This window comes from Danaus plexippus, chromosome 7 (genome assembly GCF_018135715.1).
Source record: "Danaus plexippus chromosome 7, MEX_DaPlex, whole genome shotgun sequence".
Classification (NCBI taxonomy): Eukaryota; Metazoa; Arthropoda; class Insecta; order Lepidoptera; family Nymphalidae; genus Danaus; species Danaus plexippus.
Window position 1 is genome coordinate 425,174 of NC_083541.1, and position 25,783 is coordinate 450,956.

Sequence of the window (25,783 nt, forward strand, 5' to 3'; positions counted from 1 at the left end):
ATCAATTCTTTTAATTTTATTCAAGTTTTTGGAAAGCAACTGTTAAATTTTATGAAAGACTTTCTTTTATATAAAGAATACTTGAAATTAAAAATAAATTACAGTATCACAAATCTATCTTCCTAATTACACCTTCTATTAGTGGTAGCTCGTTAAAAGGTTCGCTTAACATGAAAATATCGAGGTACCTTTTGATCTCTGTTACACGTGTTTAATGAAAATACATCGGATGTCATGAGGAAAGTGTATTCATAATGTCCAAATGATTATAAAGATCTAGGTTAAAACGAAAATTCGGTCACCCAGAGTCAAACTCCGGATAGTAAAAATATTTCACAAAAGTCGTGATCCTGTTTGTGGGCTCAATTATTTCCATAAATCTAGTAAGTGGAAGTAGATTAAATTATTCTTATAGTTATATTGTTTTAAAACAGAACAGAACACGAATAAAAGTTCTGCAAAACATTTCTTGAACGAAAATAGGAGTTTTACCAATCTCAGCCTTGATTAAGTGCAAAAGGTAGGAGTAATAAAAGAAAATTTAAAACAAGTCATAAATTTTGTCGAGTGCTAATATTGTGTTCGAAATTCCTTCAAACTTTTGCTTGAAAATAAAATGGGGAAGGTTTAACACCTACTTTTAATTGCTTGAACCTTTATTGATTTATTTATTGTTTAGTATTGATTTATATAATATAAGAATTGTTTTTATCGATAAAAATGTTTTGTTCACATGGATAGTTTACGTAAGAATGGGAAAAAATAATTTGTAAAGGCCCCTTGACACGAAAAAGATACGGGGTTTTTTTCACAAATCCTCCATGATCATAATTCAAAATAAAATATTACAGGCTTGTAGAACTTAAAAGTAAAATACCTCCTTTCATTTTTAATATATGTATATTCTTTCATTCACATAAATAGATACTTAATAAGTTAATACAACGTTCTTATAAAAAAGTTCAATAACAGTTTGTATTTCGTAACGACTCCAGAATTATCAGAAATAGCAAACTATTATAGACTTCTTCATAAATATTAATACTTAATAAAAATACTTATGTTTGATTAACGCCAAAAGTAAAAAAAGAAAATTTATTCACACAAAAATTAATTAAAAGCTCAAATTCATATTTTCATCTTGGTTCATAGAAAAATCCTTTAACAAAGAGTGTTGTTCCGCTGATTGCGAACTCCTTAAGCTGGAAACTCCACAAGTCCTGCTTCCATGAAGTGGTGGCCTTCCTCGGATTCGTCCTTCATATTTATGGCGTTTGTTAATCGGACTGTGTTCACTATCTGATAACTCAGCAAATTTTCGCTTAGAAGATGACGTAGAATCGTTTGCGGTTATAGGTTTATGAGGTGTCACTGAAATGCATTAAGTTTATTGTCATTAATTATGATCAAATTTTTGAACCTAGTGGCTTATTCTAGTTTCCAAAATTCCAAATACAAGCATTTAATGGAATACCAATATTTAAAGCAGAAATTGTCCACCTGATTATTGCAATGAAATATGAATCACCTAAGAATAATTTTGTTTAGTCCGTGGGGTTCCTATTTGTGATTTTTTAATACTATTCGAAAAATATTTAGTATTCATTTATCGTTCCATTTTTTCTTTTGTGCGTAAAAGTCGGTCACGTTCACAATAAAGGTCTGTCTGTTTTACTTACGTGCATTTCGGTCAAAAAAGGTCAAACAACCTCTTCTTTGTGTTTTATGAGTACAATCACGAGTTCCTTACACAGGAATAATGTTTTAACGCAAATATAACCTTTATAACGAAAAGTTTAAGCGTTTGTTTCGTGTACAGCGTTTACGTAATGAGAGAATAGTGATTGGGATAGTAAAACAGTCGCTTTTCTACTAAACCGGCTACGTGCCAAAGTTGTTTATTTTAGTTTCTGGACGAGTTTGTTTTGCTAAATGTCACTTTCTGTTGTATTTTATCATAAAACGATGCCGAAATAACAATATAAAAGTAACACACGCATATATAAATACACACACACATATAATAAATATATATAATACATAGGCAAATTGTAACACTTTTTCTCTTCAAAATTAAAGCTAATAACTTATTACTGTCGAATCGAAAACAATTTAGGCTCATTTTAATATTAAATCCGAGCTTGTATTCTGTAAAGAACAAAACGATAAATTAAATGTACAAGCCTGTTATTGGATTTATGTCAGAAGCAAAAATTAATATTCGTGTAATCTGGCTAACGGGCGGAAAAGATAAAATTCAAGTTGAAAACCAACACTTCAATGTATCTTTGACACCGGCAATATTGCATTTCACTTTCGATTCCTTTCCACTTTGGAATTTTTATGTTTTAATGTATTTTCTTTCGCTTATTACTTTTCCTACGTATCTCTTTCGACGTAAAATATTTAGGGGATGAATTGTGTTCGTTTTGATGCAAATTAAAAGATAAAAGGACATTTGTTCAGCACAAAATTAATATAAAAAATAGATTGTTTTTTTTTTCATTTCTACCTCCATATTGATTGAATATTTGAATGTTACGTTTAATAATAGATTTTTCAATAATATTCGGACCACTAAAATACCGCGTAATAAAGACAAATTTTATATACTAATTCATATAAAAGATTTTTATGTATCAACACAAAAATCAGTAATCAGAAATAAATTATGAATTTCAGATAATTTTTATAATATTGTTCTGTCCTGACATTTTTATGGGGTACATTTAGTAGTATATCAAAAATATTTTTTGCTCAAATTATTCTGAAAGTAACGCAGTCGGTTATATATAGCCTTAGTTACCTTCACTTCCCCAAAATACATTTTTCACTGCTCTGGCGACACTCGACCAAATGTTTTCCTTATTGGAATGATCCTCTCGTTCTATTTCCGTCGACTTCTCACACCCACCGTCTTCAGCAATCCTTTTAACGCTCACTGTTTTTTTCGTGATAACAAATTTAAATTGTATTTCGGTTTCGTCATTAGTGGAGCGTAAAACTGACGTGAGACATGTTTGAAGGGAGCCAGCAATGTTTGCGGTTAGCGTTGTTATTGCATTGTTGATCGGTTGAATGGGAGAATCGACACACGTCCTGAATAATTCATTTTCTTTCCATTGACTTCCCGAGTCGACTACAGGGCTATCATCTTTAAAACTAATAGCTCTTGCTGGCAAGTTGTGGTCTATTGCTGGAGGAGTGTCTTCCAGATGTTTTTCCTTAAGTTCTTTAGTGTTAAGCGGTGTTCTCGCTAATGTCAGTGCCTGGTTTTCGAAACGGTTGATAAGCGCTTGGAAACGTGGATTATGAGTGAATCTAGGTCTTTGAGGCCCAGGTGTGAGCATGCGTTTGGGTTTCCTAAAAACTGTTTTTATTGTAAGTACTTATTTTTTAACTGTTAATAAAATTTTAATAACAATTATGCACATTATAATTTTTTTTTTATTATGATAATAAAATCCTAAACCTATAAATTAAAACTTTGGCAAAAAATCAATTACTTGTATACCTCTTTTTATTTTAGGTTCCTGCTTAAAAATTGTATCATCAGCAAACTTTACTTTTTTGGTTTTCACAGATGTTTCTGTGTTATTGGTACTATCTTGAAAGGTGACTTGTTTGTCAGTGCTGTCTTGACTACCAAACTTAAGGTGACTGCCTACTGCTATTATACTTTTTAATTTTGGAATGTTTTCATCCGTTTTTGACGCCTGAAAATATAATTATAAAAATATATAAAACAATTTCAAATAGTATTCCAATGAGAATAACCGATAAATTTAATAGACGATAAATTCTTTATTATTATAAAATATCTAACAGTACTTTGTGAGCTACATTTTACGTTTCAGTTGTTTAAATCAATACTCTAAGGGTCCCATTTTTATGTAAAATATTTGTTCCTAACTCTTTGTTCATATTTAACAAGATGGGAGGAAAATCCGCAATATACATTTTTCGTTTAAAAATAGTGACAAGTTCTCATCTTAGAAGCTGGTATAAACGGGAATATTGCATTTACAGAATAAATAGTCTAAGCTGGAACATTTTCCTCCATTTTTCTTTGTCATATATTTAAATGATGTGTTTAATATTTTGAGAATATGTAACTTGTATGTAATATTACATCCCATGCTTGAGGATTCTCAAGTTCTTAAGTCAATTGTGGTAATAGGTGGACTATACCTCTTTATCAATGCTTTGTGCTGGGCTATCTGCTGTTTCAATTTCTGATAGAGGAGAATCGTTTCCGGGAGCTGAAAACCAAGCTCCCGCTGCCGGATGGGTTGGAGTACTGGTAGTAACGATCTGAGCTAGTTTTATAACATGAGGCAGATGAGACGTAGGTGTTGTCATTTCTTTATCATCTTCTGGAACTTTTCAAATTTCTCAAATATATATTCATGTAAATAATTCAAATTATAAATTATGCATAATGTTTTCGACCTTTTTAAGCATTCTTAACTCGTGATTTTAAGTAATTTTTTATATAAAGTTTAATGATTAAACCCATCAAAAGTGCGTTAATAAGTAACAGCCTATAGAATTATGATTTTTGAGTGTTGCTAATACCCGCTCTTATTAATGAGTTTTGCGGGTGCTTCAGAATTACTGTTTTATAAAGATATTTTTTTTTATAATTCCTCTTAGTATTTTTTTCGAAGTTGTAATATTTGTATTAAATTAACGTATTTCAAAACTTACCATGTATATTATCAGTAGTCGAGCATGTAGTTTTATTGTTCAAGGAAGATTCATTAAAGTTTTCATCAACTGTTTCTTCATAATCATCGACTACTTTTTGTCTCATAAGACTAACGATTTTCTTAATATGCGGAGTAGCCGCCCGTTGTCTTTTTAGTTTTGGTGTTTTAGCCGGTGTTTTAGACAGAATCTTAGGATGCGGAGTCGTTACTGTTGGATTTTCCTCTTCACCTTCGCTTTCACTAGATTCATAATCAACAAGATATTTTTTTCTCACTATTGGGGTTATTACCGCTGTTTTAGTTGAATTATTGACCGATATAATAGCTTCAAAATTATCTCCATCGCTATTAATTTTTTCGTAAAGGGAATCAAATTTTTCATCTATATTAAATTCTTTTTTAGGCTCATCGTCTTTATCGAGTAATTCAGATATGTTCGTACATTTGTCGATTTCAACTAAATCTTCCATATTCAGAAAAAACTTGTTGCACTTTTTACACTGTAGGGGTAAGTGTTCAGTTGTTAAGTGTTCTATAAAGTCTTGTGTTAGTTCTTGGGGTTGACAAAGGAATCGATGCCCGCGACAGATGGGACAATCATAAGTGAGGCCGTGAGTGGTTCTCTCGTGGTTCCAACGACAATTTCCACAACAAAATACCCGATGGCACACAATGCATCGAACCTAAAATATTGCTTGTTAAGTATTTTTCTAATTCTAAACACATTAAGCAATAAGAACAGTATTTGTGTTTTACTCATGTTATCGATGTATTTTGCTTCAAGTTTTGTATAATAATGATAAGATTAAAAATGTAATATACAAATAGATTATATAGATAATATCCCAAGAAGTTAGTATTATCATTAAGCTTAGCTCGAAATATCTCAAGACGTTTGCTTCCTTAGTTATCACTTGTTACTAATTGGCTCGTTAACCTACTTGCCACAAACTATAAATGTTAATAATTATGAAGGATCCATTTTCAAAATATCAAAATAATAATAGCAAAGTAAATTCAACTTATGTTGAAGCATCACAAAAAATATAGTAATATGATTATTATTACATGTGTAGGAAATAGAATGAAGTGGTTGTTATGATATAATAAATAAAAAAAATAACGTACGTTCAATATAAATATTAAATTCAAATATTCGTTTTATTTTTCTCGACATTAAGTTCATTTAAATATATTTCATTTTTAAAGTTGAAACAAAAAGTAACGGATAAATAAAAAAAATCGATCATAAGAAACAATACAAATATTCATATCAAGTATAAAGTTAAAAATAGCGACCAAAGTCTCTTTTAAAATAACCTCATTATGTCTATAATTTTTTATTATTTGCTTAATGTCTTTTTATTACAAAAACGTAACGAAAACAAATGCTTTGGAATGATTTCCTCTAATTAATATTTCATACCATATGAATATAAATTGATTTATTTAGTTTGCAAATAAGGTATAACAATTCAAATAATATTGAAATCATTCAGTGATTGACACAACAATGAATGTTTGTTCATTACATACTTTACTATGTGGTTTGGAAATCAGTTTTCACCACACCACAATTAATTTAAACGACTAATCATAAAATAAATAATTATGAGCTAATTGAATTATTAAATCGTTTATATTAGTGATTGTTTCGGCATAAAATGATTGTACCGTCAGCATGTTATCATTATTGTTCTATTTATTAGAATTATAGATAAAAGAAATGTATTGCAATCATTATTCAAGGAAAATCAAGAAGCAAGGAAATATTAAGACGTTTTTATTTATGTATACAAATACTCAAAAGAAACTTATAAGTAGAATTAATCAACCGCTTCTCTAGTTTGGAATGTTGAATTTAAGTATAAGACACAGGCAAGAAACTTGGTAAGTTTAAACTCCTTTTAAATTGCAAAATTTACAACACTGACAGAGTAAGTCCTGTAATAAAATTATAGTGTTCCATTATCCGTATAATAAATTCAAAGGTAAATATTCTTGAACATTTTTACATTTCATTGTAAAATTTCTGAAGAACATTATTTTTTAAACGTAAGTTATCCCTGTGCTTAAATTTAAAAGTTACTAGCGCGATTTTATAATACATAATTCAAGTGCATACTATCGAATTTACATGTCACAAGAAACCTACGGTTGCGTCTTGCATTGAAATCAAAATCTTGGATACTAAAGGGGTCGTTAATTTTATATTCGTCGTATGAGCCCATATATCCCGGTATTATAATGTGCCTTGATTTTGTGTATGTCTTTATGGACTACAAAGGTAACCAATAGTTAACTATGCAATGATTAACTTATCCAGGGAGCGAACTCCATTTAAGACAAATTCTAAAGCACAGATCGAGAAGAAATGCTAATAATTTCTAAACGTCTGAATGAGTAATCCGTAAATATGTATATCAAAACTACAAAGACATGATTCTGCTTGATAAAAAGTCTACATCCAAATCAGTTATTTTGTTGTTGAGATTCAAATACTTTCAATGTAAACGCGTTCACAATTTATATTGCGCCGGAAAGATAAAGCATTCGTCAAAAAATTTCTGATATGCCGGTTCAACTTCAGTATTATTTATCTGAAAGTATTAAGCAATTATAATAAAAAAGAAGTTTGGAACTTCTAAGTAAAAACATCTCTTTTGTTAAAGTTATACTCGTAGCCTCATGATTTTATGTAATTGTTTGTAGAATTGTATATTATATTAGGAGAAAGATATCTATAAAAGCATAAAAGATTTTGTTTTTATACATGTGGCTTTAAATGTACAAAAATCTGATTTTTCTAACACTGTAACATATACAGTTTTTGAAAAATAATGTAATATAAATTCAAATAATTTATTATTTGATCATTGTACTAAAACAACGTATGTTTTCATTACTCTGTGACAGCAAGAGTTCAACAATGTTACTCCTTGGCTGCAAATTAATATGACACTCCATATTAAAATTTTACTATATCAAAGTTTTGTTTAACTAGAGAAGTTGTTGGGAAATGTCACTGGAAATTCAAGTCAGATGCACAGAATTTTAAGTAAAACGAAATGATGCAAGAGAACTAATAAAGTGACTTTGATATTATTTAAACTAGCACAATTAAATTAAATAAGTTAACAAGATTGTCGAGGAAAATTTATTTTGTATAAAATGTGCATTAACGATGTCAGGTTTATTATGATGAGGGAGTTGAATAAATTCTGTATACTAGGATCTGTTTCAAACATCACTGTATCAAATGAGAATATTAAAAAATTCTCACAAAATCTTCTGATGAAGGTCATTGCGAATAATGAATTAATAACTTAGAAGTTATTAAAACCAATTTAAAAGATTGGATGCATTTTAAATTAGTTTATCGATCCATTCATAATGATTTCAATGACAGTTTATTATTTGCCATTGCTATTAATCTAGAAATGTCGTTCTCCATTACTTTAATAAATCCTGAATGACATATAACAGAATGTAGTGGGAGTGTCAAATTTAAAGCTAGTAAACACGTAACCTTATTATGATCTACGGAGTGGACGTAAAAAGCAAAAACATGTCCCGGCCAATAGTGTTACGTCCGAACTCGCGTGCAGCTGACACACTGAGAGACGAAGTTACGACTACATGTATATGTTTTACTCTCAAGTGATTAAAACTTAAAAGACACTGAGCAATTACACTAGTGAACATTTTAAGTTTATGAACGGATATAATAGATAAGATTGAATCGTTTTCAGCTGATTCGTTTATGTTTGAAAGATATTTTATGAATAAGTTAATAGAATTAATATAAATATTGTCATGTCAATCATTTGATCGGCAGTGTCTTGATGAACATGATGAATTTAATCTCTTATAATGTCACCTTTATTGAAAAACAACCATGTATTTAAATAAATTTTTAACCACTTAAATTGTTTGTAACGTCATTATTTTTCAAAACCATACCTAAGTAAAGAATAACTTTTAAAATTCCTTCATATGTAACGATATGTCTTACTCAATAAGATGAATTATCGATTTTGTTGCTAACAATATATTTTAACACGTTGATTATTTAACATAATAATGAATTGTAGAAGTATTAACAAAACTGACCTCAACTGAACTCTTCATTGTAAATGTTCATATCATTAATGAAATATGAATCCCCATCAAGCTCACTGGCATTATAATATTATGAATAATGATAATTCCTTTTAATTCACTTATTGATCTTAATTTTCTATAAAATCAACGTCACTTGTATAAAATTATTATAAATCTACCCGCAGTCAAACTCTGCTACAGATAATAAATACGTAACATAATATATTCTATACAAGCTGTCACTAGTCTCGCCGGGGGACGAGACTTAACACATTTTGTAAATCAATTTATAATGTTCAAGTTAAATTACTGTCCGTGTCTCAATTTAAAGTTATGAAATATAAAGTATAATGTATACATATATGGTTATATAAACTAATGACGGATAAAATTTTTGTACAATTGATAAAAATAATACATCGAATAAATACGATGACATCAAAATATAAATTGAATTAATATTAACTAAATGCATGTGAATTGGAATCTGTCAGTGAAGATTTTTTTGTGAACATATAACCGGGAGCGAACAGTTAACAAATAAAAATACTAACAACGATCGCATTTTGAAATTGTTTCAAAATATAATCGAATTTTCATTTGTGATAATTATAATTACATTCGATTCTCATGAAAATTTGTTAAACTCACTTCTGTTTTAATCATAATGCGTTTTTCGTTTATGCATTCTATCTTCTTCTTTTTCGTTAGTGGCGTTGCCTTATAGATTACGCCAATGTCATGTGTCGATATTATACTGGACTATGTAAAGAGGGAGTATGCATTCTATTTTGTATTAATTAATTTAACGTACTGACGTTATGGTTATGGTATAACAACTGGTTATGTTTCTTGATCTTAGTGACAAAGGTTATTGTGCTTTTATTAAATGTATACTATCTGTATAAAATGTATACTATCTAAAAACTTAATTACAAGATAAAGCAATTTGGTTCATTCTTGTTCCGAGAGGAATTAAGTTCACGTTGCTGTAGAAGGGCAACTGATAATGGAATCTTGCACTCAGGAGTCGAATGTTGCACCGGTTTAAATAAATTTAATGTCACCTCTCATGAATCGTTTCACGTAGAAGCCATGAAGTGCTGAAACACTACTTTCTTTTACGACTTATTAGTTTACCACAAACGACTTATTTTTTCTCTATTTTTAACCAAACATTTTCTTTTTTTATATTAAAAAGATCACTTATTATAAGACTTACTCTCTGTGTTTTCAGCATCTTACCTGAAAATAGATTTTTTAAATGCATAAAACAATTTTAATTGAAATAATCACAGTATATTACGACTTACTGATTTGGATAGACTTATAATATGCAATAATAATATATATCCTTATAATAATTCTTTCCTAGGTAAAACATTAGGCACTTTATAAAATAGATTTATTTATAGAAAAAAAAATATTATGAAGATCTTCAATATGGGAATCTAAATTTATAAACATTAATGTCATTGTATTAATTTCAAGTAACGATAAACCTCTTCATGACCTGACCACAAGAATGGTTACAGTTGATAGTATCGTGTGCCAAGATTTATTAAAGAAATATTAAAAAACGTTTTGTATGCACTGTGGTGACTGAAACTTGAGGTGAAGCTACTAAGAGCGATGTCTCAGAGTATTCGCTGTTTACATAAGGATGCCTAATAATGGCTACATTTTTTAATATACTATATATATTTATCTCATAAAGTAACCCTTAATTTTATATTAAGATCTTTTTTACATTTATGCTATATATTTTCTATGAGCTTTAAATATAAAGTTGAATCTATCTTTAATGATATGCCCCTAGCCTCTTGTTCCGATTTAATAGTTTAAAAAAAAATGTAACAATTATACAAATACAGATATAAAGTGACCATGAAATAAGCGAAACGGAAAGTGGTTTTAAGAAAAAAAAATCTTAAACATAAAGCAATATTATAGCGACAATTAAATGTTTTATCTCAGACAAACATGTCCGGCCTTTATTCTTATAATTAATTCGATTACAGCACGTATTTTGTTTGTGACAGGTGATAAGGGTTAACTTTTAAATGCGTTTGTCATCAGCGTTTGTTCTTTGCCGCTTTGTTCGGTTATCGTAAATAAAACTATTGTTGTTTGATTAAAAATGCGGGTGAAATTTTTAAGTAACAAACATTTGTAAATTATCAGGTGGTTGAAATTAAGTATAAAGCTGTCGAGACATTTTATTGATCTTAAAAACCATTCAATCGTGAAAGAATCACGCGAAATGTATTAAATGGTTTTCCAAGTGAATGGGCACCCTGATTGCTAGTCTTCCCTCTCCCGGTTCTCTTCCAAGGCAAACCTAGTCTTGCTACGAACGTCAAGATTTATGATTGTTACTGAACATGCTTTTTTGCATCAATCTATCTATACTAACATGATTTCTATATCACATGTTACGTAAACGTAAGATTATTTTCCAAGACAAAATATCTTCTAACTTAGTTTATCTTCATTGTTTCATTAGTATTGCATATTAAAGAAAATCACACTTAAATGTTAACTTTATTGCTTGTTTCACTTGTATGCAGATAATAATTTGCAATTATAAAATTTGTCTTATTTTGTACTTAATATGACTTTGTTTAACATCTTTAACACGCGAATAGTTTATATCGCTTTAAAATATATAATTCATAATTAACTTAAAAAAAGTAGTACAATAATTTTTACCAGTCAACATTGAACGTAATTCTAAAAAGCAAAACGTCAACAAAAAGCTGACAGAGAAGTGACTTTTCGGTTATATTTACTTGGGCCGGTAAATCTTTTCTAGTGACATTTGGATATATTAATCTGACTCCAAGTTGACATCTATTGGGTGTTAACCTCTAGAGGATTTTATTAGCCTAAAATGGTTTTATTCATATTATTTTTCATTCCCAAAACACTTAGTTCTCTCCTATATTTAATTGACTTATAAGATAATCCGGATTCTTGTTACTAAAATAACGATGAAACAAATTACGTAAAAATTAAGAAAGAAATAAAATTTCACTATCTTCATTACCCTTATATCAATTACGATCTTAATTTTTCCATTAAAAAGCACTCAAAGCTTAGGAAATTTCAAATGCATGCGTAATTGCTTAATTAGCATACCTAATTGGGGGAAACATTTCACCCAGACGTCGTTAAACATCCAACGAAAAGAATAAAACAATACACATTTATTTAGGTCACTGTACCACAGAAAAAAATACGATCTGTTTTTAGTATAGATCCAAATAATATATATATTTATTTAGGTTTTGCTTCAAATAACTCAAACTAGTATCTTAGACTATAAAGATTAATGAAAATACTACTCTAAAATTTTTATTTACATTAATGTACAAACTTTCTAAAATACTCTTTTTTTATAATTTATTTCAGGCATTTTTTTTCTCACTTATTTTTCTCCACATCGTTATATAAGTTGGTACTATCCTTTCCCTATCGTCACATAAAATGTGCCATTTTGATTATATTAGTCAATTTATAATATATGTACTTTTTTGGTTATATTAGACGATGTCATTAAAGCGAAGTATGGCATTATCAAGTTAACATCTCAGATACTTACGTACATATAAAATATGAGAGGTATTTTTATGTTCACAGAAATATTTTATAATGTCAGTAAAGAGAAGATTGTTTAAAATTTCTTAGTTTCAGTGATAGAGGTAAACTTAAAATAAAACAAAACAAAATAAAAATGTAACTGAAGAATGTTTTTATTTTGTATTACACACAACATGTCCAATATCAAAGATAAAAACATAATTCTGATTTAAATATAGCACCATTATAAGATTTTTATTCGTATACTATATATTAAAATGTAACTTCTAGCTTTGATATTTTTAATAATATTGTTATTTCTCCTTCATAAATCATGGTATAGTATAGTGAGTGTCAAACGCCCAACAGATCACCAGATGGAGTCACCGTCGAGAGATTGTTCCATAGACCATAAACCATCAAATTAACCAATTGCCGATAACAGATTGTTAATTACAAGGGCGTTGAGTTGTGTTCAGGGTGATTACTGTCACCTTATTGCTTAAACTGATAATCTTATTATTATATTATTCAGCATAATATTAAGAATCACTCGTTTGTAATTTAATTTATTTTTTAATCTAACGAAATCCGTGATTTTCAAACATTTTATTTTATTTTACATGTATATCGAGGTCGCAACTTATATTAGATATACAGCGAAGAAGAATAAATTTCTCCGACAAAGTTTTACAATTGCAGTTTAGAAACTTAGCTGTGTGTTAAATTTCTAATTCATCAAGTACCAGAGCAAGTTGGTACTCCATATATTATTCACGTCTAGTTAGCTGCCAGTGCGAGACAGTGAATGAAACACGTTTATACAACTCAAATATGCCATGAAGTTATGTTCTTTATTATTAAACTACCAAGATATATAATAGCGTACGACGATGGTTACCTTCAATTAGGTCGTGTTGCCTGCTAATGAATAACATCAAAAACTAGGGACATTTTAGACCGTACATCATAGGCATAAGGATGTCGTAATTATACATTCAAGGGATAATAAAACCTATGGTTATAATATGAAGGCGTGTATTCCAAGTCGTGACGATACTGATGAAAGTTACTTAATAAGGTAAAAGCGCTTGTAATTGAAACTAAGGGTCCAAGAGGAAAACTTTTGGGTTGTTAAGATAAAATTATTTACCGTAATATTCGTACATTGCTACATTTATTTTAAAATACTCCTGTAATTTCCTTAGAAAATAATTCTAACCAATATTTTTCCCCTCAAATTATAAAATATGAGAACAATAAGAAGAAATGATTCCTTTGAGTAATTAAATAATTTACGTAAAAGGTAACTTTAAAGGTTATGGAAGCACCAAAGTCATCGCTTTTGAATATTCATGTGCATGTTTATAGAAAAATTAATATTTACAATCATTCCAAATAAAGCCAAATGGGTGATGATCCAATAATTTTAGGCAACTTCCGCTGTTTATGGATTTCGACAGATATTTTTAAGCAAGCGTTAAATTGTAGGTAAATAAGAAAGAAAATGGGGTTGGATAAAGCGCACGAAGAAAACTTCTGGCAAACGTTTTCATCAAACAAAACACAAACATAATAGCTCCTGTATAAAGTCCTCCGATAAGGCTCGGTACTATAATATAACACTAGATACAGTGAGCTAATGAAAAGTAGATATTCATAGTCAGAAATTTTATATTAGGATATCAAATAAGCCTAATACACATACATATATGTCATGAGTGTGCTCGTCATTGATCTCATCCTTATGAAATAGGATATGTAACTAAAACGATATAATGATTATTGTAAGAAATAGAACGATTTTATCTTATATAAAATTTAATATTTTGTTAAATATAAAAGAACACTTTCGTATAACTTAATAAATTGTTAATAGGACTAATTACTAAAATGCTAATGGCGAGCCAATTTCGTACAACAAAATTCTGTCGTTCTAAAGTTTTGGACATCAATAAGGCTCTTTAACATTGTAGTTCAACTCCCAGTTGAATGATTTTTCGGTTTAAATCTAATTTGTAAATCTAATCGTTGTTAGAAACGTTTAAAAGTAACAAATGCTTTTGGGGATTGTTACCGTTTAGTAAATTGGATTACGGACAAGCTGTTATATATAAGTGTTTTTGACTGGTAAGAAAATTTTTGATAATTTTCACCTACATTCCTATTTGGTTAAAGCATATCTTAATCGAATTATACATTGTTATGACTCAAATATAAATAACATGTTAGAAATATTTTTATTTAATCCTGTCTCCTGTATTGTGGTGGTGGAGTGAGCTGTTGCTTTAAACTTTATAATATATGATTCAAAATATTTTCAATTTAAATTATCAGCATTCGGACAATACGTCTTCGAAGATTTGTCATCGCAATACAATGATATATGCGGAGCTGAGTTTCGGTTTCGGTTTTGATTTTCATTTGGTTATTCTTTTGCCAATACTTTTTGTATAAATCTGAGATCTCGATATAAAACGACCTTCATCGAGATGCTTATTTGATGAAACATATTTCATTTTCGATTTAATATGTCAATAATATTGCATATGGGTTGCCTCATAAATTTCAGTCCAGGATATGAGTAATTAATAACTGAAAAAAGATTAATTTTTTAATATTTCACCGGTTTGACTATTAAACAATTTCCATGCCCATCGATAGTGTAAAGCCCATGGAATATGAAAGCTTTAGGCTATAAAAAAAGTAGCCTTTTCAGTCATAACTCTCGGGTTGCCAGGTATAAACAGGCAAATCCATAGCAACATTTTGCAACGGTCTGATAATTTAATCAAATTTAAATGAAAATAATGATTATTTCATTATCAACACGATAGCATACGGTTGTCTGCGAAAAATCAGTCTGAATTATGGTTGTCGAATTTTAAAAAGTGACATATTGCGGAGACTGAATATGTGCGACTGAGAGGTCCAACCAACCGTCCCACGAATCAGAAAAGAAGAGAGCTTATCAGCTGCTTATAGTCAAAGAAATTAAATAGAAATATTAGGCAGCCCATATGCAATATAATTATTGACATATTAAATTGAATATAAAGTATGTTTCATCAAATAAGCATCTCGGTGAAGGTCCTTTGACATCGTTACTATAGTTTTGTTAGTAATAATTATTGTATTTTAATAATTATAATTTCTTCAACACGATTTATTATCATTTTAATGTATATGTCAAATAAAGCTAAGTGTCTCGTCCGAATCTCTAAGTGATAGTGATTCGGTTTGTTTAAACATATAACTTCAAAATAATGTTTTAGTCTTAAATTGCCTATTATTTTTCATTAAGGGAAAAATGTTTATAGCTATTGTATAGTATACAAATTAAAATATATTTGGAAACAATGATTGTGATAATATTATTGGGCCTTTTTTATAAAAATCACTTTTATATTTTACATAGTTCAAAGTAGGAATAATTGTGGGAGACCAAAAGTAGACAACATATATAACTTTATGTTTTCATTTCAGTCGTAAGTAATAATCACCAATGGATGCTTATATTTTCCATATTGAAATAACTTAATACCTTTTTTAAATCCTATATATTTATATATCCTTCCTTTATATACTTGATAATTATTAAAACTAATTGATTTGTTATATGTTAATATCACTTCACTTGCATAGTTGCTAAATACATACTACCCATCAGTTGGAAAATCGCTTCCAAAAACACAATTATGACACGACGACACGACCCACTTCAGATCTCATTGACATCTGTCACGCTGCGATATGACACCTGACATTTGGTGAATTCATTGACCTTAACAGCTTTTTTCTTCAATGGACAAGAGCTAAGTAGTGTTTAATTTATCAATATCGAAAAAGATTTGAACAGAATGTTGATTGTTATATCATAATGAAATAAATAATGTTTATGAATAATTAAATGATTTGAAACTAAATCGAACCGAACTTAAAAAATAATAATTTATTAAACAAAAAAATGATTTGTAGAATGAATTGTAAAGACAATTTAAAAGTAGTTTTTAAAAAAATCATATCAATCAACTCGTAAACTTCGAGTGCTGGGTAGGGAAAATAAAGTCTTATGCAAGATCGGATGATCCAATTCCTAGGTAAAATTCTTCCGATGCGTTAATGTTGTATGAAGAGCTGCAATGAGCAATTCTGAAAAATCATTAAATGAGAACATTCATTAAGTTAAAGATTTATTTAATAAACTTAACTAGCATTTTCAAATTGTATCATTAATTTATAGGGGCATTATATACATGTGTACGTAAAAATAACAAAACGTATGAAACCAAAGGAAGTGCAAATGACGTGGCTTATTCTAACATATTATTGATGAAGAAGTGACGATCACTTTGAATGAATTTTAAAATTTTTGCCAACCACGACACAGGATAGTAGTATTTTGAATTATCTAAACCGTCGAACACATTAAGCATGACATAGTATAAAATGTATCAAAATAATAAAATAGTATTATATGCTGTGGATAAATAACATAAACCTTTCGAAATTACTTTCATAACTTTACTCCTAACTATTAATTTGAAAAAAAAAGTCTTTTCAGTGATAAAATAATATAGAAAGAATTCTTTTTATTCGATTAGTTATCGGCTTTTGGTCTATGACAAGACAAGTCCTCTTTGTTCCGTGGCCGTAATAATAGGAAAGCTGAATGTGCTAGATTACGCTCATTGGTAGAATGAAGTTAATTTTATTATTCGCACGCCAACGTTCCTAATATAAAACATTTCGGTCAGTCAAGAAACAAAAAATAATGAAGATTAAGACAATATTTACCAATTAACTTCCTTTTAACGGCTTAACAGGTTTTTTGTTTTTTGTGAAATACTCAAACAATTTATCTCAAATCATCTAAATGAACAACATAAAAATTGTGCTTCTATAAAACGCTTATTGTAATAAAGGAGAGAATATAATTAATTTGCTTTTTAAATCGATCTTCAGCGGTGTTATCTAGGAATAGTTTCAATTTGGAGGTCAATCCTTCAACAGTTTTAAAGATTCACTACCAGTAACACCTCCTTATGTCAAATTGAATAACACTTTATGGAGTAGAACAAAAACTAAATAAATGAAAGCAAAATTTCTTCATTCAAATAAGCTTCCACGACACATGGCTGCTAGTCACTAAGTTCCCATATACGGTTCATTCAAATAGCTAAATATAATTTCGGACCTGAAAGACATCTCAAACTGAATACATATCGAGTTTTAGTTACATAAATGTTTATGAGATATCTTTTATATTATAGTCTTGATAGCTGGCATAATGAAGGCTTTTTCCCAATAAGCCTATATACATATGTATATACAAATATATATTACAAAGGATAGACGTTCTCACCCTTAATCACGTTTGAAACGGGTACCTGCTAGTTGTCTAATATAAGATAAAAGAGAATTCATTGAAGGTCTCCGATTTATATTTAAAAGTTTATCTGGAAACATAAGTAACGCTATCAAAGCCTTCAAATTATTAAATTTTAAGTAGAATGAAAAATTCATGAATCCTTTCACATAATTTTTTTTAAATGATCCTTACATAATTCTGAAATCCTTGTTCATAGCTTATATCTTAATCAGATATATTGACAGTGCAGAAAACTTACATGTTTAAATAAATTACCAATCCCACAATCCTCTCTTATTATACAAGAAAATGCATAATTGAGCAAAAAGTAATAAAAGCTAAGTCTTTCACTCCAAAACACGAAGTCAATTCTTCATAACTTTTCACTGATATATGGCTCCTAATTCTTTACACTTAAATTGAATATCTCAATAAATGTGAATTCCACTAGTACATAAAAATTAGGTGATACCAAAGACCCAATAGAAGTCATATCACGTAAAACATTAAATCGTATTCTCTAGAAACTTCACTGAATTGGTTCCAGATTGACTCTGCTATCTTTTATTCGTTTAAATCAAGCCAGATATAATTTGTTATACTATAAGATAATACCACTATACGTAACGCAATTTGAAACTATTGTAATATTAATAGGCAAATAATAGCAATAGCTGTTTACCATAATACGAACATATTATTTCAATGAATATGTATTGAGTAAACTTTTATAATAGAAAAAATTGGTCTAGAAACTGATACCACGAAAAGAATATGATTTCAAATTATTATTTATACTAATCTTTTAGATTTTATTAAAGCCGAGGCAATAAAAGCATTCGCAAGCGATACGTTAGACGCTTATGTAATTTAAACAGTTATACAGATGGTCCGCACAATGAAAAATTATTCCACATTAATTCCTGATTTTATGTATTTACTTGTTACGAATAAACCAAAAATTAAATAAACTAATACTTATTATATAAATCTGACATAACGATTAAAAAGTTACACTCAACTTCGCTTAATTTCCTTCCATTATAACATCAGCAATAATTAAATAAAGTTTAATAGCAAAATTGGTTCTGATTCAAACGAATTATCAACACAAATATTTCATGAATACTAAGTTAAATTAATTCTATTTTCTAGATCGTCAATACGCCAAAAACAGATCTATGAAATCTGTGCTTTCACCAAAACATTCGGATGTCGCTGTGACTTATCTTTGTTGTCATATGTTAAAATATATTGATGCGGGTCTTCGTGTGCTAATCCTCTTTACGAGATGTTTGACTTCATCCGTATTATTTGAGCTTACAGGCTATGTAGGTGTATTTGTTTGCTTAAAGACGGTTTTACTATCATAATAGATTGTACTTATTTTTTTATACTTATCTATAAACCGATAAACCAGAACAAACATTGTTATTGTTGGGAAGAGATTATATTTAAAGTATAATATTCGACAAATATTATTTAATAAATTTACATTAACGTTAAAAAGGACTGCTATATAAGATGGTCCTCAGCGATAACCAAGAGTAAACCAAGAATCTGTATTTTAAAAATGTTCTTAAAAATCATGTTATAATAGCAAACAACATCACAATAACAAAATATTAAACAACGAACTATTAGTTAACAAACTTGTAAATATTTTTCTATGAACATCAATAAATCTCGTTTCACACTTTGAGGTAAAAATCTGTCAAATCCGCATGAAATTATATTCACGTGTTCACTCCGTGAGTCTCTCGCGTTTAGCTTACAGTTTTTATCTACAACACATGGCGATTGTTGTAAAAGATGTATATCTCAGATTCACAATATTTCTTATAAATCATCAGCTGATAATAAAAGTTTTGTTTGAAATTTTAAGTAACTTTTGAAAGTTAAATTTATAATTTGCGTTACAAAAATAATGGGTGTTATTTAGCTCTATACAGCGTCACAGTTAAAAATATATCCTGAACCAAAAACATATTTCGTAAATTGAATTAAAGTTATATAATAAATACGATAATGTCCTTTGACATAACTTTTGTGTACAGATTTACCTTTAATACATTGGTACATTACATTTGAGACAATGTAGGTCGTACATTAACGAATGTCAACACGGAATTCACTTCGGTCATTCTAATGCGGCTCTGAATGCGTTATTAAGCCATTCATCAATTATAATCATATCGGCGTACGTCGACAAATGTCTTTTCTTTTTATTCCTCATCATCTTCGTCATCAGCCTATAGGAGCCCACTGCTGAGCAAAGGCCTCATCTCACATGGAGAAGGTTAGAGCATTAATCACCACGCTTGCTCAAGACGTGTTGGCGATTTCAATCTTATAGTTTGAAATTATAAGATCAGGTTTCCTCACTAAGTTTTCCTTCACCGTCCGTCAGTGGCGTCTAAATACTCTTAGAAAGTACATATGACTCGGAAAACATCACATTGGTACTTGCCAGGATTCGAACCCGCGCCCTCACGGATGAGAGGCGGGCCTTTAGCCTCCAGGGCACTTCTTTTTATTACAACTTGATAATGTATATAATAAATAAACAATGACAAAATGGTCAAACAGTTTAAGATTTAGGCAACATTATTATAATGTTATGTTAATTGAGAAGAGGTTTTTTTTTCTTATCATAATGTTATAAACGACTGTTATTTTTTATTACATATTTATCAAAGAATTGGTTTTCAATTTGTTTTATTGTGATGTAAGGTTGTCTAAATATGTGTATTCATCTGTATTGAACCTTGAAGTTGAATAATCCTTAGCAATATCGAGGGTAAGATCAGTTATTAATTGTTATCTGATAAGCAAAAGCTGATAATGTATTCAAAATCAAAAAAAGATGTTTGCAATTATACCTATCATTCATTATTATACCAAAAACAAAAAAAAATAATCCTTTAATGCTTCTGAATTTAAATGATAATTTATAAAAATATAAAAGTAATTAATATGGTTCAAAATATCTATATCATTACAGTAATTACTATTTCATTTAAAACTCTCCTCATTCTAGTCACTATCAATTTAATATATATATTTAAGCGATACTAAAACAATGTGACTTTTTAGCCCTGAGGATAAAGAATTAAAAAATAACATCTTTAGACTAACAATTAACCTAGAAATTTTTATAAGACATGAATCTTAGAACCCAATATAACAAATGATGATTGTGGTAAAAAAAGTATGAGGTTCACTGACAAGCGATTATTGTATTCGCAATAAGAATGTAAATTGTCTTAACATAAAATGACCTCAATGTCGACTATTAACGTAATCTTTAGCTCGCTCAGCATTCCTATTGTTACGGTTGTCCGTTAAACAGATGAGCGAATATCAATTTAAGTGATCCGCACGTTAGACGAAATTACTATACGAGTATAACATTTCCCTCTCAGATCATTTTGAGAATCTTCTGATGTCTTTCTGTGGTCAACCTCGATTGACAAAGATATTTTTTACCATTTTCTATTCATATTAAATACATCTCGTTGTTACGTTTCAAACTCTTCTTTCAAAGATTAAACTAAAATTAAATAACTGATATTAATTTATATAAATATAAATAAATTAAAACTGTCATAAGCTATTAAGTTATTTAAGTGTATGTTTATAAACACACATTTTTCGTTTCTTAGAGATTCATAATTTACTTATAATATGTAATAGCAAATTTCTTCCTATTAGAGTAGTTATAACAAAATGTGTCGTCAGTAAATTTTCTAACGTATATCTTTAGTACAAGCTATTGGAGCCCCAAGTTTTCATCTCGGCTTGGCAGCCTTTGAAGCCAGGAAAATAAGACAATTAGCATTCGTAAATACAACTTCATTCGTTTATTTAAGCTATTTCCATGATATTATGTTTTGCAGAATACTCTTGCAGGTAACATTTTATTCCACGAAGTGTTTTCATAAAAATAATAACGGACATAGATATATTCATATAAAGAAAAATAGAAATGTAAAAAATTCGTGTACATTTTTAAGAACTAACTGGAATAAAACAAAAAGCACATTTCCATTGAATTCTACCTGAATATTAGAGTAAATACACATAAGCACTGAAATCGGTAGCCTTTCCTTAGATATATATTAAATTTTTTTTTTTTGGTTTTATTAGTATAATAAAATCTTATAAATAATTTAAAGGTTTTATGAAATTTAAAATATATTGTTACCTCCCTGCTAGTGAAATTTGTCGTAATATTATTGTGTAAATAAGAGTATGTACTATAATTCCAATAGCAGTGATTTCCTCCTACACTGTACATGTATATTGATGTGTTTAAGAAGTTATAAAAATATATATCATTTTATTTCAAGGAAGGTGAATTACTAATATAATCCAAATATCAGAGAGATATAGAATAATAAAAATATTTATTTTTGAAATCGAGTTTCGAACAATTTTCAAGTACAGACGATAAATAATCACGTTTCCTGTTGCTTAGATTTTATATTTAATTTAGTTTAATACAAAATTATATAATAATATATTATTATGTTTGGTTAGTTTTAACTTAATATGATATTATTTCGTAAAACCGTCATAGGAAATTTGCATAATAGATTTAATATTTAAGTGATAAAGTTTGGATGTCTTTCTCAAACAACATTTCCACCACAAAATTTGTCTTTAAAAAAAATAAAAATATTAAAAAAATATATTATATAGATAATATATTTTCTTTAAGATAGTTATTCAATTCAATTGCCACATTAAAAGCTCGGTTATAAATATATTTTAGTTTTATATATTATATGAGGAGAGAACTCGTTTGATTCATATCACTTGATACAACAATTGTCCTGAAGTGATGTCTAATTGAACAATGGCTTCGTAACGAATTCACCACCTCATCCCTTCTCAATGACCGGATGGGTTTTGTGCTGGCTTTCAGAATTAATTGACTTACATCGCTGTTAGACATATGTTGAAGCACGATGTAAAATTTTCATTAACTTAGTTTTTGTCAAATCTACGACTATGTTTATGTGGGATTGAACCCATTTAAATCAACATTCTTTTATTTAATTGTGATTTCAAAATATGAGGAACAAATATCAAAAATATCAAAAAGCAGAAAGAATCCAAAAATGATAAATTTAATTTGCAATAGATGTCGGTGTTGGCAATAAACGCAATAACAATTTGAAGTTAAGCGGTTATGGTTTCAGAAAGACATTATGCCTTAAGTTCTACGGAACCTTACACATCTGGTGCGATAATATAGATGTAAACCACAAAATATAGTTAAAATGAGTTTAGCATCCGCTTTCTGAATCATCTCGTAAACACTGCACATACATGTTATTGAAAATAAAATAATTTAAGAAAACTATTTTCCATCAGTACAAAATGAAAATAAACAAAATAATTACTATAATAGAATTAAACGGTTGTGAGAATTTTATATAAAAGTTTGAAATATGCTTAGAAATTACCGGTTTAATTAAATAATAAATAAAAAGTGTTAGCTTAGAGAATGTGAGCCACATAAATAGGGCTTTATGCGGGTGACAGATTCCGCCTCAGTTGGTGTGCAACGAGAAATTTCTATTCAGAGAATTTGGATTTTTTTTTACGGTACTTAGATGATTGCGGAAATAAAATGTACGGCTTGTTTAACCGTTTGTGTTGTTGAGTTTAAATTTAACAATCATATCATTTATGTTGTTTAAATACTATTTGTTTCATTTATTTAATTTGTATTTTTTGTTACGTTATAACTCACTTTGATTTAAAATAAGTATGGTTTTTAAGGAAACGATACCTTTGGGGAATACATAGAATATTTTTCGCGATATCAAATTTTAGATATAATAATTTAGAAAAAGGGAGTTCTATGATAAAAACCTAGTCTGAAATATATAATAATGGCTTCTATGAATACACTCAGATATTGGTACTCATCCATGTTGAAATCAAAGATCGCAATTACCTTAGCCAGGCTTTGTATGGAAAAGCTATTTTTGGATTTTTTAGTTTTATCAATTATAAAGGAGTCTATTTTCTAAATTGTCTCTTAAAATATTTTTGTATATCTCTTGATTGAGAGTTAAATGACTCTAATTATATTCCATGCTTGTCAGTGTGATTAAGTCGGCGAACGAAATTTTTATATGGTGAAATAGAGATAAAAAGTTAATTAAAATGAAAACGACATTCAAATTTAAACGAGAAACACTTTCTACCTGAGTAACCTATAAATATTCAACATACCAATTTGCAGAAAATATAAAGTGCAGTCTTTGGTATTAAAAATATAAATACACACACATACATACAAACAGATATGTATGTACATGTATGTGTGTGCGTGTGTGTATACGCTTTTATGTTGTTTAAAGTGTAATTCAGTTTATATTTATTAGTAATGTGTATGAAAGAAGTAATTTCAGATTAATGAGATATAAAATAATAAATCGTTAATGCTGTATTTTACACTGGTTTGCTAACAGTGTCTAGAGTTTGAAAATCGTCAACAATTCTAATATTGTTGACAAAACAATCTAAAGTCGGGCAAAGCTATTCCGTCTCGCTCTTTAAGAGACTTGCATTCTTTGTAGCTAATTTAGTCTTATAGGGTGTGTTAAAATTAAATTGAATCTAAATACACATACACTAAAATTTCTTTTTATAATTAATAATTAATTAATTACAAAACGTCTTCATAAACTCCTTATTTTGAACTAACATTGCATACATATCAATAGAGATTTTTACTTCTACTTTTTATAAGTTAATCTAATCCTAATAAAATTATTTATTTTAATGAGACATTTTTTTATTAAAAAATACTTGCATTTTAATGGAGGTATCATATACACTTTCATATGGCTTTAGCGAACAGCTGATAATGTGAAATTATAAATAAAATCTTATTTACTAATATAGATAAGTATATACGTTCTATGTACATAAGTATAATAACATGTTATTATTGTTCTTTATAATACGTGTGTTTTTATGCAATTTGTTATTAATGCGAATAACACACACAATACCTTAAAATTGACCACAAACAAGATTACTGTCACTTGTCAATGTCATTGATATTTGATGTCATCGATCTTCATCGATCTGCTCTTAGTGACAGGTATTGAATATCTTCTAATTGTTGGAATTGTTGTTTCATATTAGATTATAATTTAGAGAAAACACGCACCAATCATTATAATGTAAATTCAATTGATGGTCAAATAATTTTAATTAACATCAAGATTTTTTTTTTTCAAACTGGATTGGATAATGCTTGACTATCAGTCTTCCCATTTGTACCTAATTCCAGATATGCAAAAATATTGGTTATGATATATTTTTTTTAATTATACACAGGTCTTTTATTTTTTATATAATACATATTTTTTTTGGCAGAACAATATAATGAAGGTAGTTAAATGAAAATGTTTCTGTTTTTTTTATTAATGTCGGTTTTAAGCAATATCTCCATGCTCAAAACAAATTCTAACAGATTTTAAAATCGTGGATATTCTTTAAATGATATCGTCAGTCTTTCACAAGAAAGTTTCATTTTAATAGTGTTTTATGTTGATAGTATTGGAGATGTAACTATCAAAAGCAAATAATCGTACTCATTTACTTTAAAATTATTTGTTCGTGTTTGATATTGTTATTCTCTAAAAAAGATTTTCAAAATTATGAAATTTATCGTATGAACTTAATAATTAGGTATATATAATAGTGACTTACGAAGTACTCTTTGTTCCACATTCATATAGTTGCCGTATTAATACGTATCTAGATTCTGTCATGATGCCTTTAATTCTAATTATTTCGAATTTAATAATTTGAAGTAGTTATAAAACCAATGCAAATGATAAGCTTTGATTTTTAATGTTTCTGGAGATATGTTTGTTAATTTCAACCCAACAATAGGTGAAATAGGCGAAGATAGGTTGTATGAAACAGATTATTGAACATTTTTTTATTTCAGGAGCGCGCAGTTCCCGGGGGATGAATT

At 28.7% G+C, this 25,783-nt stretch overlaps 2 protein-coding genes across 2 annotated transcripts in view; both read right to left on the reverse strand.

Annotated features, from left to right (window-relative positions):
• The window catches only part of LOC116770802 (dopamine D2-like receptor), an 81,411-nt gene that overhangs the window by 10,408 nt on the left and 45,220 nt on the right, over positions 1 to 25,783 (reverse strand). The gene's annotated exons all lie outside the window — the stretch shown is intronic.
• Positions 916 to 8,989, reverse strand: LOC116770801 (uncharacterized). Its single transcript, XM_032662418.2, has 6 exons — positions 8,826 to 8,989; positions 4,711 to 5,395; positions 4,192 to 4,382; positions 3,515 to 3,716; positions 2,807 to 3,370; positions 916 to 1,371 (listed from the first exon to the last, which is right to left on the reverse strand). The coding sequence occupies exons 1-6, from the start codon at positions 8,841 to 8,843 to the stop codon at positions 1,115 to 1,117; spliced, it is 1,917 nt and encodes a 638-aa protein (XP_032518309.2). The 5' UTR covers positions 8,844 to 8,989; the 3' UTR covers positions 916 to 1,114.